The sequence below is a fragment of the Neovison vison genome, chromosome 13 (assembly GCF_020171115.1).
Source record: "Neovison vison isolate M4711 chromosome 13, ASM_NN_V1, whole genome shotgun sequence".
In the NCBI taxonomy this organism is placed as follows: Eukaryota; Metazoa; Chordata; class Mammalia; order Carnivora; family Mustelidae; genus Neogale; species Neogale vison.
The window spans coordinates 41,674,760-41,693,234 of record NC_058103.1 but is presented as its reverse complement, the minus strand read 5'-3'; the positions used below and the strand labels follow the sequence as shown (position 1 = coordinate 41,693,234).

General features: G+C 37.3%; 1 protein-coding gene across 6 annotated transcripts in view; it reads left to right on the top strand.

Moving 5' to 3' along the window:
* The first annotated feature begins 86 nt into the window (after positions 1-86).
* Positions 87-18,475, top strand: part of KIAA0586 (KIAA0586 ortholog) — a 134,046-nt gene continuing 115,657 nt past the window's right edge. For 3 of the 6 annotated variants that reach the window (XR_006381785.1, XM_044232116.1, XM_044232114.1), the window contains exons 1-8: positions 87-220; positions 730-1,020; positions 1,918-1,982; positions 3,808-3,877; positions 5,348-5,417; positions 12,274-12,448; positions 13,142-13,363; positions 16,077-16,230. Coding sequence is in view for 5 of the 6 variants with exons in the window: in XM_044232116.1 (XP_044088051.1) it covers positions 822-1,020; positions 1,918-1,982; positions 3,808-3,877; positions 5,348-5,417; positions 12,274-12,448; positions 13,142-13,363; positions 16,077-16,230 (955 nt within the window). In the remaining variant the exon portion in view is untranslated. Of the gene's footprint in view, positions 221-351; positions 553-729; positions 1,021-1,917; positions 1,983-3,807; positions 3,878-5,347; positions 5,418-12,273; positions 12,449-13,141; positions 13,364-16,076; positions 16,231-18,475 lie in introns of all 6 variants that reach the window. The other 3 variants (XM_044232117.1, XM_044232118.1, XM_044232115.1) reach the window with 3 other exon arrangements.

Here is an 18,475-nt window from a genome sequence, read left to right as displayed (position 1 = left end):
ATGGAGGTACACCAGAGGGCGGTCAGCTTTTTGGTTGGGTGTTTTGGATGATTTTCTTGGCGCGCATGCGTGTTGTGTCTCAAGGGCCGACTTAAAGAGAAGTGGGTGTTGACTCGCGGGCAACTGAAGCTGTAAGATTACACCTGTGACTGCCGGGTTGTGAAGCATTCGGGAGACGCAGAGGGGTGAATTTAGGTGTCCGATGTTTGCATCTGGAGGGGTGTGTAAGACTCTTTGGCTGAAGAAAGCTTTAAGCTTCTTAAGCTTATAATTATTAGTAACTATTTTAAATAACTTTTAGTTATTAATAAATTCTCAAAAGTTATTAAGCTTTTTTTTTTTTTTTAAAAGCATTTCAGTTTTACGTGCTTGAGTCCCGCTTCTCAACAGATGTTAACCTCGCCTCCACATCTGTTTGGTTTTGCACTGCCAGCTCTTGGCTTTGAAGTGCTCTCTGTTGTTGAGTTATTGTTGCTCATGCGGCCATTCTCTTGTCATCCGCGCTCTCAGATTCACGGGCGTGTGCATTAATGGACTGAGTGGGATTCATGGGTAAATATGATGTTCTAGTTGTCTCTAAACCTGGATTAAATACCAAACTGAAATTTCTAGCTTTGCGGATATTGTTTAGACGTTGTTTTATTTAAAGGTTGATGACTGAATGTTTTAAAATCACTTGAAATTCTCATTTTCTTGATCATACTCCTCCCTCGTTCCTTCTCCCCCAAGTCCTCAAAGCGGTGAAAATTTTGTTCTGAAGTTTTTATGGGCCCAGAAGAAATTCTTTTCAGAACTGTGGGACTAGTTTTGTTCCCAATAATATGAAAGGCTCTAAGTTTAGCCCGGAAAAGAAAAAAAGGGTTAAAATACCAGCGAGGAGACTTCGTGAGGTAGTTTCTCCAAATCAGGGAGATAATTTGGCTTTGCTGAAAGAGGAGTTGCCCTGTGTTCCTCCAGCGTTGTCTGCAAATAAACGTCTTCCTGTTAGAACCGAGGCTAGCTTGAATGGAACGTTACGTGGTATGTGACTCCGAATAGCTTTCACTTTTGTAAATCTTTAGTCTCTATTTTCATTTCTTTTTTCCGTTTCAAAATTTAGGGGATTTTTAATGTTTAAATTCTCAAATATAAGATACATCTAGTTTTAATAGGTGTTTGAAAGCTGACCCTTCCCTCTGGGAAAATGGCTAGTACAATCGGTCTAATTGAAACATATCCAATAGGTGGAATGAATGAAACACTTCTGTGCTTACTCTTTGTGTGGTTTTTGCACATTGTTCTTGTTCACATCTATGGTGGATGCACTTAACTATGTGATGTGTGTGTTTACTGTTCATCAGTAGAGGTTTTTACCAAATGCTCTACCTTCTGTTTGGTTGGTGTTACTCAGTTTGGCATAGTAGAAAAGCATAACTTCTGCCTTTTGATGGCTTCCATGTTCCAACTCACTTAACCTGTCTCTCCAGTGAAAATGAAGAAAACACATGCTTTGCCCATTTCATTGATGACCATAAGGATCAAATTAATGAATATATGTGCAAAAACAAAAAAATGCATTTATAGTGCTGCTTTTGGGGGAGGTGTGGCATAATAAAGGCCTGCTTTTATATCATGTACATATTTTATTCCTGGCAAATTCTACCCATAGTATGTCCAAATCCAACATTGTAATGCTATATTTTAAAACATTTATCTCGCTTGATTGTCAGTACTGATCCTTATTTTCCAAAATATCAGCTGTAAAACCTTCATCAGGATATATTTTAATTACAGTTTAAGTTCTTTGCATGAAAAATGACTTCCAACTTAGGTTTAGCATTAATATTGAGTTTATAGTTCTTGAGTCAAGCCTATACAGTTTCCAAAAATATGGTTCTGGTTTTAAAGTCACTAAAATTGATTCCTTTGTTTTGTTAGATTCAGCAGACTTGACTAGAACTTATCAGCAGCCTCCATTGGCAAATTCTACGGGGCCAGAAAGGGTAAGCAAAAGAATTCTAAATTATGTTCACGTTAAGGTTTTCAGTATTGTTGAGTAATGTGTTCCTAAATTATGTTTGATGAGTAACGGGCCTTGTTTTTGCTTTAATTTCACTTACCAAGAGAAATGTTTTATATCCAATTGTGACTTGAATAGTATTTGAGACATTACACAAAAATTCTTCCGTAAAATAAAAAATACTCATTACTAAGATGTTGAACACTGAGAGAAATATTGGAACTGAAAACAATCTCTGCTGTTACCTAAGAAATGGGGTTCTAGACTGGAGACTTAATATACTGTTAGGTAAAGGTAAAGAACTAGTAACAACATCATTTTTAAAAGGTGAGGTATGATTATATGTTATCCAAATGATTGTAAGTTCTTTTGTGTGGGTTTTTTTGAGGAGTCTTTAAGAAATAACATGAAATTCTCACCATGACCTTTATGATGCTGAAAATATTTGATGATCAATACATTTTGTTCATGCAATCTAATTAGATTTTGACCACTATCACTATAGATTGTCAATTTAACAAGTCTTTAAAGAACAGAGTTTCATAATGTAATATCTTGAAAATTGAAGCTGGTAAATTAAGAATGAAATTAAAACTGTCTACTTATCAACTTTGCAAAAGATTCACAATAAAAATATATAATTATGTGCTGTACTTGGTCCCTCTGTAAATGCTTAGCCTTTGGGTTGGTGTTTTTGTTTCTTTTTTGAGTATGCCTTATTTAATGATTAATGATATTTGAATTCCATTCTCTAAATAATTTCCCAGATGGATATGCTATTATATAAATTACCTCTGGAAAGACTGTATCAATATATGTTCTTCAGCAAGATCATGAATAGAATTAGTGGTATTATTTTCTCTTAGCTTTACCAATAAGAGACATCAGAATTGGACCAAAAAAAAAAAAAAGAAAAAAGAAAAAAACCAACAAACCCAAAAAACAAAACCACGAAACTTTGCCATTTTGATAGGTAAAGAAAGCATCTCATTTTATTTTGTCTTTATTTTATTATTACCGAGGGGGAAATTTTTTTCCATGTATATTGCCATCTTTATTCTTTTGTGACTTACATATTTCTGTGCTCTACTTTTTCTTATTCATTTGTAGGAGGTCTTTGTATTAACGTCCCAAATGCATTCTATTATACTGTTAGCCTCATTGACTCTATTTAGAAAGTTAACAGTTGTTTGTCAGGAGATAGCCTGATCACCTTCCTTTTATGATTTTCTCTCTACCCTTTTCTGATTTAGCAGGAAAAAAAAATTGATGTGTCTAAGGAACAGGAAGAGCATTGTTGAATGAACCTAGTACTTAAAACGTCAAGCTGTCTTAGTACTGAATAGAATCTTAGAAATTAAGTCTAGGGTTACATATGTGAACAGAAAGCTGTTTGCCTGTGGAGAACCCTTCTGAGACTACATTTTGAACTCAGGGATAAAGAACACAGTGGTTAATTTGTGATGTGCCTTGTGTTGGTCATCCTCATGCACTCCATTTGACTCAAAATGAATCAGATTTTCACATTAAACTGTAGCAACTTAATTGTTACATGACTCCCTCTGCTAGAAGTGGCGCATTGAGATCTGAGTCTGAATTTTAGGACCACAGTGCTTGCTTGTTTATTTACTCATTCAACAAATCCTTGAGTACCTCCGAGGTACCCAAGCATTGTGGTGGTTCTGGGAATCGAGGGTAAAAAAACATATGATCCTGCCCTCCTGTCTCTTAGCTAGTAAATGGTACTTGGTAAGTAATAAATCATAAAGGTTTTTCTAGCCTTTCATTTTTCCTTTCATATCCTGAAGGATTTTTCTAAGGATGTTACAGTGCAAGGGTTTCCTTTGGAGAAATTGGAAGAGAGCAACAAACAAAAAGGTAAAAAAGGTAGACTTTTTTTTTTTTTACTGCGGTGAAATATACACGATGAAATTTATCACTCTAAGTGTATAGTTCTGTAGCATTAGGTATATTCCCCTTATGCAGTTATCACCACCATCCGTTTCCAGACTTTTTTCATCTTCTCCAGTCGAAACTCTGTACTCATTAAATACTAACTCTCCATTTCCCCCCAAGTCTATCTAGTTTTATTATTGTCTTATTTCACTTAGCATGCCTTTGTGTTTCATTTACGTTTTATGTGTCAGGATTTTCTTTGTAAGGATAGGATTTTATATTCTTACATTTTAAGACATTCATTGATTTTTTTCAAAAGACCTTAATTAAAAAGACTTATTATTTTTTCTGATTATTTTGATTGTTTCATCTTAATAAGCTATTAATGGAATCTTTGAAAACCAGAAAAATGTTTATTGTCATAAAGGTAATTTTATTACTACTAACCTGTTGTATAAGTTTGGTGTTAAGTATTTATTAAAAAAAATTTATAAACTCTGAATTCAAGTTTTGAGTAGTCTTTTGTAAGATAATAAGTTAAAAATATGCTTTGAGGAAATATTTAGTGATTTTTTTCTTTTAAAGATTTTATTTATTTGACAGACAGAGATCACAAGTAGGCAGGCGGGGCGGGGGGGAAGCAGGCTCCGCACTGAGCAGAGAGCCTGATACGGGGCTGAATCCCAAGACCCTGGGATCATGGCCAAAGGCAGAGGCTTTAACCCACTGAGTCACCCAGGTGCCCCTTAGTGACTTTTTTCTATGTAGCTTTATTTTTATCTAAGCAGTTTTCTCTTTCAAGTTTGAGCAGAATGTCTTCACAATTTATCCCCAGGTATTTTTGATACATTTTTTCCCCTATTGTCTAGGGTTATTACTATTATTATATGTTCATTTAATTTGTTCCTTGCACTTTTTTTATAAGAGGGGGAGAAGGGAAAGGGAGAGAGGGAGAGTGAGAACCTCAGGCAGGCTTTGTGCCCAGGGCAGAATCTGTCACGGGGCTCAGTCTTACAATGTTGAGATCATAATCTGAGCCAAAATCAAGAATTGGTTGCTTAACAGGGCACCTGGGTGGCTCAGTGGGTTAAAGCCTCTGCCTTCGACTCAGGTCATGATCCCAGAGTCCTGGGATCAAGCCCCACATCGATCGGGCTCTCTGCTCTGCAGGGAGCCTGCTTCCTCCTCTCTCTCTGCCTGCCTCTCTGCCTACTTGTGATCCCTGTCTGTCAAATAAATAAATAAAAATCTTAAAAAAAAAAAAAAGAATTAGATGCTTAACTTACTGAGCCACCCAGGTGCCCCAGTTCCTTGCATTTTCTTAAAATTGAGAAATCTTATTGCTGAATTCCTAACCATTCTCTTATTAGTTTAAAATCTGTTTGGGATAGCTTACTGAAATTTAACAAATTTTTAGGAATCTGAAGTGTGTTTCATGTTTTAATTTTGCAGCAAATGACATCTTTATTTCTCGGTACACCATGGGACAGAAAGATGCTCTAAGAGCAGCTTTAAAGCAAAAGTAAGTTTCATTTGCAGAAAATAAGTGGGCCATTTCTTATGTTTTTATGTGGTTCTCTAAAATCAGCTTCAGTTACATTTTGGACATAAGGAAAAACGTTCTTTTCTATGAATGAAATATATATAAAACATTTTTCATAGTGCTTGATATATAAGATACTCAATAGCTGTGAACAATTATTATAGAAGATGTACTGTTCTCAGGATTTTATATGCATTAACTCATTTAATACTCATAAAATCCAATGAAGTAGATTCTATCACATCCCAATTTTACAGAATCCCCATTTTATAGATGAGGAAACTGAGGCACACAGAGATTGATTTTTCCCAATGCCATTTAGCAAGTATTCACTGGGCTGGGATTCAGACCTAGGCACTCTGCCTTCATAGAGTTTACTCTCTTAATCACTTCACTATACTACTTGTAGCAATGGTCAAGTACATAATACTTCCTATTTACTGTCCAAGGACATTTAGATTTTTCCTGGTCAAGATTTAAGAAAGGGATAAGGTTAGCATCTGGATGGAGTGAAAGGAGACCATGGCTTTAACTCCATCAAAGTGGTCCTTCCCAAGTTCATCTTAAATACCAGTAAATACAAAACCGACTCTAGGGGCACCTGGGTGGCTCAGTGGGTTAAAGCCTCTGCCTTCGGCTCAGCTCATGATCCCAGGGTCCTGGAATCGAGTCCCGCATCGGGCTGTCTGCTCTGCGGGGAGCCTGCTTCCTCCTCTCTCTCTCTGTCTGCCTCTCTGCCTACTTGTGATCTCTGTCTGTCAAATAAATAAATAAAATCTTTAAAAAACAAAACAAAACAAAACAAAAAACAACTCTAACAATAGCACCATGCTAAGCATGCGTCTCCACTACTCTGGAGACAGTTTTTATTATTTTTATCATTAGCAGATATGTGATGAGATACATATTCTTAGGCTAAATGTATTCTACTCCTGACCTAGAACAGCCTGGAAGACCCCTTAGAAAATAAGTAAAATTTTTACTTCATCTTGAGCTCTCATTTTATTCCAAAAGGAAATTTTTATATTACTTCAAAATGGAAAATCATTTTTTAAATACTACAATTAAAATGATTACAATTAAATGACTATAATTAAAATAACAAAATTATTATTTTTCCACCTACGGCTATCTGTGGCAAATATATTACACTCTGGGAAACATTGGACTAACAAAAATTAAAAATGTCTCTAAACCACAAGAGTATGGTCTGAACCAGCCAGAGTTTAAGAGCTGGTTGCTTGGCCTCATCATATTTTTCCTCTTTACCTTTGTTCAGCCTACAATTCCCAATATGTGGTGTGGTTTAGAGAGGAATTTGGATGATAAATTGTATTCTGGGGCTTATAAATATATAAGAGAAAACAAAATTAAGGGCATGAGGAGTGGTGCAGTCTTTCAAGTTTTACAGCTGAACCAAAAATTGCAGATTACATCTGACTCATTTGGACCAAAAGCGAGCATCACTTCTAATGCAGCTGACCTGCAGTAAGGACCTTACCAACTTGCCTTCAAGTCAAAACTCTCCTAATGGAAATCTCTGAGACCTCTCAGAACTCTCAGATCAGGGAAGGAGAAGTTGTTTATGAACAAATGGATGGTGAGAGGTAACAGTGAACACTAATCCCTCTTAGACAATAGATCTCTCCCCATTTCAGGATGAAAGAACAGAATTAAAAACAGAATAGGAAGGGTCTTGAGAAGGCGGTTGCAATGTAGAGAATAATTGAATCAGAAACATAAAAATGACTCTCATATTCGGTTAAAAGACAGTCTGTGTCTTGGGCGCCTGAGTGGCTCAGTGGGTTAAGCCACTGCCTTCGGCTCAGGTCATGATCTCAGGGTCCTGGGATCGAGTCCCGCATCAGGCTCTCTGCTCGGCAGGGAGCCTGCTTCCTCCTCTCTCTCTCTGCCTGCCTCTCTGCCTACTTGTGATCACTGTCTGTCAAATAAATAAATAAAATCTTTAAAAAAAAAAAAAAGACAGTCTGTGTCTCAAGAGAGATTTTGCTGTAGTCGATGTCACTTGAATTTGTTGGTTTTATTTTTTTATTTTTTTTTTTATTATTTTTAATTTTTTTATTGTGTTATGTTAGTCACCATACAATAATACATCATTAGTTTTTGATGTAGTGTTCCAAGATTCATTGTTTACATATAACACCCAGTGCTCCATGCAATATGTGCCCTCCTCAATACCCACCACCAGGCTCCTCCATCGCCCCATCCCTTCTCCCCTCTATAAGTCTCAGTTTGTTTCTCAGAGTCCACAGTCTCTGATGGTTCATCTCCCCCTCCTATTTCCCCCCCTTCCCTTTTTCTTTCCTTCTCCTAATGTCCTCCATGTTATTCCTTACGTTCCACAAGTAAGTGAAACCATATGGTAATTGATTTTCTCTGTTTGACTTATTTATTAGTTTTAGAGAATGGTAGATGGAATTTGGCAAAGTGATTCTAAAATTTACCTGGAAGGACATACAGTTGAGAATAAATATATATAATACTAAGAATACAGACATATAGAGGGGTGCCTGGGTGGCTCAGTGGGTTAAAGCCTCATGATCCCAGGGTCCTGGGATTGAGCCCCGAATTAGGCTTTCTGCTCAGCAGGGAGCCTGCTTCCTCCTCTCTGTCTTCCTGCCTCTCTGCCTACTTGTGATCTCTGTCTGTCAAATAGATAAATAAAATCCTAAAAAAAAAAAAAAAAGAATACAGACATATAGAATACACATAGTTGAGAACAGCTAATTTGGGGGGAAAAACTGGAATGATGGATAATTTGTCCTATTTGATATAATTGCTCTAAATCTATACTAATAAAAAGTATAGACCAGAGTCTGAGTAAAGATTCTGGCCAGAGTGTCTGAAACAGGGTAGAATGTCCTTACATATGGATGGAGAGGATGCAAGGGGCTAAGTTATACTTCTTTTTTTTTTTTTAGATTCTATCCATTCATTAGATAGAGATCACAAGTTGGCAGACAGAGAGAGTGGAGGAAGCAGGCCCCCTGCTGAGCAGAGAGCCTGATATGGGGCTCGATCCCAGGACTCTGAGATCATGACCCGAGCCGAAGGCAGAAGCCCAACCCATTGAGCCACCCAGGCACCCCTAAGTTATATTTCTTTAAAGGAGAGAAAGGGCAAATCATCTTAAAATGTTAAGGTATGATATATATTTCTTAAAAGGCTCACTTAGATAGCAATATCAAAAGATGAATTGGAAGAGGACTGGACTGCAGTCCAGGAAACCAACTGGCTACAAATTTGGAGGTAATCTCTTTGAGATGGATTTAGTTGGTCCTCAGTACATTGGAGGGTGGTGGAATGAGGGTGGGAATCATGCTGGTTTGGAGAGGAGTAGACAGGTTTGGAGGATAGAGATAGAATTGACAGGAATTGATGATTTGATCTGAGAGTGAAGAAGGATCTAAGGATGAATCCCAGATTTTTGTCTTGTATAAATGCATGGTCACTCGTAGTATTCACTGAGAAAGGAAATCCTTGGGAAAGAATTCTTGGGGGAATAAATTTCATTTTGGACATATGCAGGGGTTTGAGAGATCTATGAGATACCCAGGTTAAAAATGTCCAGTAGGGGGCGCCTGGGTGGCTCAGTACGTTGAAGCCTCTGTCTTTGGCTCAGGTCATGGTCCGGGGTGCTGGGATCGAGCCCCGCATGGGGCTCTCTGCGCATGGGGGAGCCTGCTTCCCCTTCTCTCTCTGCCTGCCTCTCTGCCTACTTGTGATCTCTGTCAAATAACTAAATAAAACTCTTTTAAAATATGTCCAGTAGCGGGCGCCTGGGTGGCTCAGTGGGTTAAACCGCTGCCTTCGGCTCAGGTCATGATCTCAGGGTCCTGGGATCGAGTCCCGCATCGGGCTCTCTGCTCAGCAGTGAGCTTGCTTCCCTCTCTCTCTCTCTGTCTGCCTCTCCATCTACTTGTGATTTCTCTCTGTCAAATAAATAAATAAAATCTTAAAAAAAAATGTCCAGTAGGAAATTCAATATGAAGTTCAAATTCACAAAGTGTATAGAAGATGCCACATATTCTATATAGTATATAGTGTAGAAGTAGTATATAAATGGTGATCTGAGCTCTGGGAACAGTTGAAGTGATTCAGGGAGAGTGAAAAGAAAGATGGCATAGAGTAGGACTCTAAGAAAACCAAACCTGTAAGAGCTATGCAAAAAAGCAAGTGAACTTCTAAATGCTACTCAGTTTATCCAGAGTTTTAGGAATGTATGGTGTTAATAAAGCCAATGAGAATGAAGTTCTAAGTTTGTTAGGCTTCTCAGAGGTAGAGAAAGGTAAGGACTGAAGAGTGTCCATTGAATTAAGCAAAAATTATTACTGGCCTTCATGAGGGCAGTTTCTTCATGGTATTAGTTTAAATGCCAGGTTCAGAGGAATAAGAATAAGAATTTAGGAATAAGAAATAATTCTAAAAATAAAAAAAAAAGAAGAAGAAGAAGAAATAATTTTTCTGAATGAGAGAGTTGTATATTTTCCCTGTTTTTTACACTTGGAAGCTATTTACATTTGTTACATTGAGCATTTAATTTGATTAATAGAAAAAAATAAAATTTAAAAGCCTATTAAGAAGCTGATTCTAATCTTACAATGTTATTTCTCTTGTTGGTCAAGTTAATGTATTCATGTAGAATGATCGATCTTAAAGGGTAACTCACATTCAGACTTCAGATTTGGAATACTAAAGGATAGAAATATCTAAGTTATATTTTCTTTTTTTTTTAAGTGTTTTTTTTAAAGTTTTATTTATTTATTTATTTGACAAGAGAGAGAGAGAGATCACATGTAGGCAGAGAAGCAGGCAGAGAGAGAGAGAGGAGGAAGCAGGCTCCCTGCTGAGCAGAGAGCCCGATGTGGGCCTCGATCCCAGGACCCTGAGATCATGACCTGAGCCGAAGGCAGTGGCTTAACCCACTGAGCCACCCAGGCGCCCTAAATTATATTTTCTTAATACACCACTTAATCAGTTAGATACATAATGAGTGCCTACTGTGCTTAGTTCTTTCTTAGTTGCTGTTTGGCCTAAAAGAAATCCCCCTTCCCTGCCCCTTACCCCACCCCCCAGGTTGCTTAGAGCTTAGCTGGGGAGAGAATGTGGATATACATGGAGGAATGAGTGATTAGAACTGTGATAGGAAGCATCATTGCATTTAATATGTTACGAAACTGTTCTGCACAGACATTTAAACCAGGGGGTGGCCGCTTATCAAGCCTCAGTTGTGTACTATAGACAGTAAAAGCAAAAGGAATTATTAAAGGGAGAGATCAATTGAAAGTGTTTAAGGATAGGTTTTTTGAAGAAGGTTAAGTCTTGTGTTGGATCTTAAAGACGGAGGAGGATATATAATAAGTTGAGTGGAGGAAGGTTGAGAGAACAGTGATTAAAAAGCTGGAGTCAAATGTGGGAAGGGTGTGTTGTTGCCAGTGAGGAGCAATGTGACTCCTGAAAGGTTGTGTGTGAACTAACAGGTGTATATAGGAAGCTAGGGAGACAGGGATTGGGGATGGTCTGTGTGGACAGTCAAACAAGCAATTAGCCTAGTCATTTGCCTCTAAGGAACAATTTTAGATTTTTGAATGGTGGAGAGATATGTTTGGGAAGTTTCTGAAGGAGTAAAATCTGCAAGAATGAAACAGTTGGTAAAAGATGGTGAGGCTTTTTTTTTTTTTTTCTTAAACCAGAGGCAGAAGCATGAAGGGAGAAGTATTATTCTGAGAGATTTAGATATTATGGGACCATCTCTAGGAATCATAAGCCAACTGTGCTTTACTGGGTCTGTGACTTCGATCAAGTAAATCCTATTACCTCTGTGGACCTCAGTTTCTTCATCTGTTGCATTAGGATGTTAGGATATGTGGCCTATTGGGTTCCCCTTACTCCGTAGTTCTGTGACACCATTCCTGCAATTGTGATGAAATAATTGACAAAACTTGGTGACTCATTTAGATGTGAGAAGGTAAGTGGAGAATGGAAAAGTCAAGAAAACTTCAAAATTTTGAGACAGAGAAAAATGATGCTCCTAGTAGAAATGAGGAAATATCAAAAAGGAGTAAGCTTAAGAGCTGCTCTGGGTCTTTTTAGAAACCAAGAGAAATCCAGCAGTTAGAGATGGAGGACATTCCTTCTGATCTTACTTAGACTTGCCTAGGGACTCTGCAGGTTTTTCTAGTTCCTTTCATTGTTTTTGTTGTTGTTGTTGTTCAGGGCAAATATATAACAAAATTGAGTCTTTTCCCCCTTTTTTCTTAGTATTTACTTAGTTAAATCTTTCATTGTAAATATGTATGTATTTCTCTCATTTTTAATCCAGACTGCTTCAACCTGTTTTATGCCCTGTTTTAACAAACTCTGTGACATTTATTAAATCGAAATGAGCTAGAATTTTAAAAAGAACTTTTTTTTTTTTTTTTTTAGCAGTTTGAACAATTTCTCTTGGGTTGTCTTCCTTTGGAAGTAAAACTTGGTACTTGCATTCTTAGAACCTTTTCTGCATGTTTTGCGTTTGTCCTTTGTGATTATATATCTTTGTAATTGTGCCCACATCTTTTTCATATGTGCAAGCCTTATTTTCTGAAATATCACAGCCTTCCAGGAATTGTCTTCTTGTATCTTTAGTCTATAGCAACCTTTCATAGATTTCATTAACCAAGTGACTGATTAGATCCCGGTATGGAAAACCAAGTGATTCAATTTTTGAAAAAAATCAAGCAAACCCACCTTCAGCAATTTATCGTCACAAATCCTTCTTGAAATGGCTCAGTGTGGCTTACTGAATATATTTCTATTCCTTTTTCATTTACAGAGCTCAAAACATGCCTGTGTTTAAGGAAGTAAAGGTACAGCTTTTAGAAGATACAGGCCCAGAAAAGGACGCTGCTACTCAGGAGACGAGAATTTCACCCAGTGGAATTGATTCAGCTACAACTGTGGCTGCAGCGACTGCAGCTGCCATCGCTACGGCAGCCCCGCTGATCAAAGTATAATTTTCTCCCCAGATTTTTGCGGCTTCCTTGTCAAATGTAAAAATACTTAAGAGGAATTGAGCCTATAAATGGTCGTATCCTGCTGTAGACCAGTGTCATTCTGGTTGGTCTCAGTTTGAAAGAGTTTTCCTGTTTGTGCTTGTATATTACCTCTGAGGAGTTGAGACGTACCCCGGCCTTGTTTTGATAATACCAGAGAACCTAGGACTGCCTGGCTTCAGCCTGAAAATATCACACCCAGGGAACTCTGAGTCCTGGGCAACCTGGGACAACAGGTCATCTTTATTTCAGAACTAGAAAGGAACTCAGAGATTGTCTGTGGCAAACCCCCCTCAGTTTGCAAATGGAAAACTGAGAAACACAGGTTTTTCTGGCACAGGTCCCAGAGCTAATAGGTGGCCAAGCTAAATCTGGGACTCCAGGCTGCTGACTTAATTCAGCCTGAGATTAGGGGGGTATCAAAAGCTAATTTGTTATTTGCTTCTTTTTAATTACCATTTAAGTATTTTATTTTTGGCAGCACAACAATTCTTTGTTGCAAATGTGTTATTAATGAGAGAAAAAAATCTACTTAAGGCTAACTATCTTCTGCTTTTTATTTCTGTGATTTTTATTATCAGTCACTTTAAACAGCCTTTGTAGTAACTGAGTGTATTTTTGATGTCTTTTGGGATTTTATTGTTTTAGGTGCAGAGTGATTTGGAAGCAAAAGTCAATTCTGTTACAGAATTACTGAATAAGTTACAGGAGGCTGATAAACAGTTACAACGTGTTACAGAGCAGCAAACAAGCATTCAGAATAAACATGAGAAATTACATTGTCATGATCATGAAAAGCAAATGAATGTGTTTATGGAGCAGCACATTAGGCATCTTGAAAAATTACAACAGCAGCAAATAGATATTCAGGTATCTATAATAAAGCTAGCACAGATCCCATGGTCTTTTATCACTTGGATCCCTGAGCTAATATTCATTGATAATTGCATAGCTCATTACATTGTAGCAGTTTTCATTCTTAGTGATTCTTAGTGATTTTTGACTTCATTATTCTTCCTGTGCAAGTGGAGACCTCTCTCTGCACATTCTAGTTCAGATATCACGAGTTCTATAAGACATTTCCATGGAGTTAGCTTTTCCTTTTTTTGTGGTATTTCTGTTCATACCATTTTTTTAAAAGATTTTATTTATTTATTTGACAGAGATCACAAGTAGGTAGAGAGGTAGGCAGAGGACAAGGTGGGCTGGGGGAAGCAGGCTCCCTGCTGAGCAGAGAGCCCGATGCAGGGCTTGATCCCAGGACCCTTGGACCATGACCTGAGCTGAAAGCAGAGGCTTAACCCACTGAGCCACCCAGGCACCTCTCTTCATACCATTTGAAATGGCTCATATTGCATTGCAGTGACGTGTTACATCAGTGCTTGTCAGGCTGAGAATATGCATCACAATCACATGAAGAGCCTTATGAAAATACACGTGCTTGTACGTCTCAGAGATTCAGACAGCGGGTCTGAGATGAGGCCTGGGAATAGAAAGCACTAATGATTCTAATGAGACGAGAACCATTTGGTATACATAGTGCTTCTGCATTTAATTAATCAAAAGCATAAACATTTTTAATTGCCTTTTGAATATGAGGCTCTGGGTTGTTATAAAAAGAAGAGTTATCTTCAGAAGGAACTGGTAGTATAGTTTCTTATTTATTTTGGAATTTCCAAGTTCTGGAACAGTAGCCAGCACTCAGGTACTCACTCAGTATACTTCTTTTTTTTTTGAGTGAGTGACCAGCATTATAAACTCATTGGTTTTTATTTTTTCCTAATTAATGTGCAACTTTAAAACTGTAAAAAATTAAAATATAACATTCAGAAGAATATACAAAATAAGTTTATTATAGCTCAGTATGTTATCACAGAACAAACACTAATATACTGTAATTCTCAAAACTTATTAGAGGGGCGCCTGGGTGGCTCAGTGGGGTTAACGCCTCTGTCTTCAGCTCAGGTCATGATTCCAGGGTGCTGGGATCAAGCCCCACATTGGGCTCTCTGCTCAGCAGGGAGCCTGCTTCCCTTCCTCTCTGCCTGCTTCTCTGCCTACTTGCGATCTCTGTCAAATGAATAAATAAAATCTTTAAAAAAAAACCCACAAACTTCTTATTAGAACTTGGCTTGAACTTTCCATGTGTTTGAAGATAGTATTTTTATTGGAATAATTATGGCCATACAAAGTAAGGTTTTAGTAAATAGTCCATGTACAACTGAAATTGAGTGTGCAATATGGTGAGAAGCTAGGAGTGGGTCTGGGAGAGTGCTGGTCCCCAGCCTACAAATAACTGCCCTTTTCTGAGCCTTGATTTCTTTACCTATAAAACATTTTATTTTTTTCTTAGGTAAAAGATGATACATTTGAAAAGTACATTGAGGGGCACCTGGGTGGCTCAGTTGGGTGAAAGCCTCTGCCTTCGGCTCAGGTCGTGATCTCAGGGACCTGGGATCGAGCCCCGCATTGGGCTCTCTGCTCAGCGGGGAGCCTGCTTCCTCCTCTCTTTCTCTCTCTCTGCCTGCCTCTCTGCCTGCCTCTCTGCCTACTTGTGATCTCTGTCAAATAAATAAATAAAATATTAAAAAAAAAAAGAAAAGTACATTGATTTGAAGAGAGGGTCCTACTTTTACTATATGCCTGCCTGCTATTTGTCCATTTTTTTATAAGTCCATTATTCATTGACTTTTTTTTTTGTAATTCATTGAGTTTCTTAGTTTGTAAGAATGGGATCTTTCCTAATGCAGACATCTTATTTATAAAGCTTATAATTACAGGGAAAGTTGAAGCTTTAGTGACATATTAGGTATATTAGTAATTCAATAAATGCTTAATGAAATGAAATTTGTTGAGTCTGTCCCATTTGTTTTATGTAGAGAGATCACTACACATTTTTTTAAAAGATTTATTTATTTAGTTAGTTGACAGAGATCACAAGGGAAGCAGTCTCCCTTCTCTCTGCTGAGCAGAGAGCCTGATGTGTAGAGAAAAAAACTGTAAAACTGTAAATATTTTTAGATTTTCCTTTACCTCCTAAGACTCTTTTGAAATCAGTTTTATTAGATACATATAATTTCCAGATGTTTTAATAAATATTGCTGAAAATTGTCATTTTAGCTCTCATTTGTATTTAAATGCATATATATTATTAATACTACAAATTTAAGTGTTTCCTAGCAAGGATTTTAACCCTTCAAACGAAATCATCCAGGATATAAAAGAGGAGAAGAGTAGAAATTTTGGTTTGAAATTCTTTGGTTGAAGTAGATGTCTAGGACTAGAGCCCCTTCCTTTTGGTCATTTCCTAGTATGCCTCACTGGTCCCCAAGCCATCTCTGAAGTAGAAAGGAAGAAACAGGTTTAGAATAGCTAACTCAAATGATCAAGGTCACATTACAGAGCCAGGCTTAACCCAGTGACATCACTGCTACAGTGGATAGTTACATGTAATATATGTATGCTTATCGTTCATTAAATCTAACATATTGTTTTCAGGTCCTCTAATAAATTTCAGTGTAGTTTGTCATCTAACTCTTTCAAATGGTATTTGAAATTAATAAAATAATTTTATGTCTTCCAGACTCATTTCATTAGTGCTGCACTCAAGGCCAGTAGTTTTCAGCCTGTTGCTATGCCCCCTTCTAGAGCAATGGAAAAGTGTTCTAGAAAACCAGACTTTTCTAATCATGGTGGCAGTGATCTATCTTCACAGAACACATTTGCTTCCAAACAAGGTAAAAATGTCTAGTTCTCTGTGAATGAAAAATGTTACCTACAAATGTTCTTTATAATATGTCAGCCCAAAACTTGTTTAATAGGCAGTGGAAGACTAATATTTGTTTTATAAAATTAGTTTTCTTTTAGGTTAGGTAATTTTTAGGTCATTTCAAAATTCTTTCTGTCTAGTTAGGGATCATTTCCTACTTACTGATTTTTTTTTTTTAAGATTTTATTTATTTATTTGACAGACAGAGATCACAAGTAGGCAGAGAGGCAAGCAGAGAGAGAGGAAGGGAAGCAGGCTCCCTGCTGAGCAGACATCCCGATGCGGGGCTTGATTCCAGGACCCTGGGACCATGACCTGAGCCGAAGGCAGAGGCTTTAGTCCCCTGGGCCACCCAGGTGCCCCCCACTTACTGATATTAATAAATAGTAACCTTCACAAATTGTCAGAAGCACTTACAAGTTTAGAAAAATTTTACTCATCTCATATCAATGTTTGTAATCAGTTTTCCAGTTCTCTGACAAACTGTGTATTTTCCATTTTTCTTGATTCTGTGAGGAGAGAAATAATCTGAGTACAGTAATAAACTATTTCACATTATGTTTAGTTACTAATATAAGTTTGCCTATTTTCACAGAATCTTAAAAATCTTTGTTTATAGTAACTAAGGAAGTGCATAGTGTATTTGTATTAAACCTCTGGAATTTAAAATAAATGAATACATCGGGTCCCTGGTGACTCAGGCAGTTGAGCGTCTGACTCTTGATCTTAGCTTAGGTCTTGATCTCAGCATTGTGATTTCAAGCCCCACATTGGGGTCCACGACGCTGCATGTGGCACCTACTTAGAAAACAAATAGTAAAAAAAAAAAACCCAAAACAAAACAAAACAAAAAAAGCAACAAAAACCAAATGAACAAATGTGTTTCTAAATTATTGAATGAAATGATTGAAAATCAAGGGCTGTCCCTTTAATGATATCCAGATCCATGTAGTACAATAGCCCCAACATTTGATTTGTTAGACCATTGTTGTTTTATAGACGTACTGAAGATTCTTTATACTTGTAAGTTGCTTTATGTTTTTCCACAAAGGAGTGGTCCTTACAAAACTGCTGTGAAAGTGGCATGAGTTAATTTTTAAGTTGAAAGCAAAGAAAATGAAGCACAGGGAGGTTGTGACTTGCCTGCTTCAGGTCATTGGACTTGAGAGGGGGTTGGTCTCTACAACTACAGCTACAGTTGTAGAGTACAGCTGTAGAGCTACAACCACAACTCAGGGTTCAGTATGCTCCAGCCATAGACATGGACACTTAACTTCATACTCAGTTCTGAAGACTTAATTGCTCAAAATTTTGTTTTTTTAGACTTGAATTTTAAGGGAAAAAGTGTATGTTTTATTGGTTGTGTACTGATTTGCTTTCTTTGTGTGTCTTAGTGACAGTAAAAGAAATATAAGGAAAAAATGAGTAAATTTAAACTTCAACAAGTTAAACTTTTTATTTTTCAGTACTTTTCCTTGGGCATACATTATTTTTATGTACTGCAATTTAGCATAAATATGATTTTGTACTGCTTTTTTACTAGCATATCAGAAGTATTTCCCATGTTTTATGTAATTATCTTTATAATATTGGTTTTTTAAAATTTGCTTTTATTAACATATAATGCATTATTTGCCACAGGGGTACAGGTCTGTGAATCATCAGGCTTACACATTTCACAGCACTCACCATAACACATACCTTCCCCAATGTCCATAACCCAGCCCCCATCCCTCCCCCAACCCTCCAGCAACCCCAGTTTGTTTTGTGAGATTTAAAGTCTCTTACGGTTTTTTTCCCTTCTCATCCCATCTTGTTTCATTTTTTCCCTCCCTAGCCCCCCCAATGTCCCGCCCTGGCTCTCAAATTCCTCCTATCAGGGAGATCATATGATAATTGTCTTTCTCTCATTGACCTATTTTGCTCAGCATAATACCCTTTAGTTCCATCCATGTAATTGCAAATGGCAAGATTTCATTTCTTTTGATGGCTGCATAGTATTCCATTGTATATATATACCACATCTTCTTTATCCATTCATCTGTTGATGGACATCTAGGTTCTTTCCATAGTTTGGCTATTGTGGACATTGCTGCTATAAACATTTGGGTGTACGTGCCCCTTTGGATTACTACATTTGTATCTTTAGGGTAAATATCCAGTAGTGAGATTTCTGGATTGTAGGGTAGCTCTATTTTCGACTTTTTGAGGAA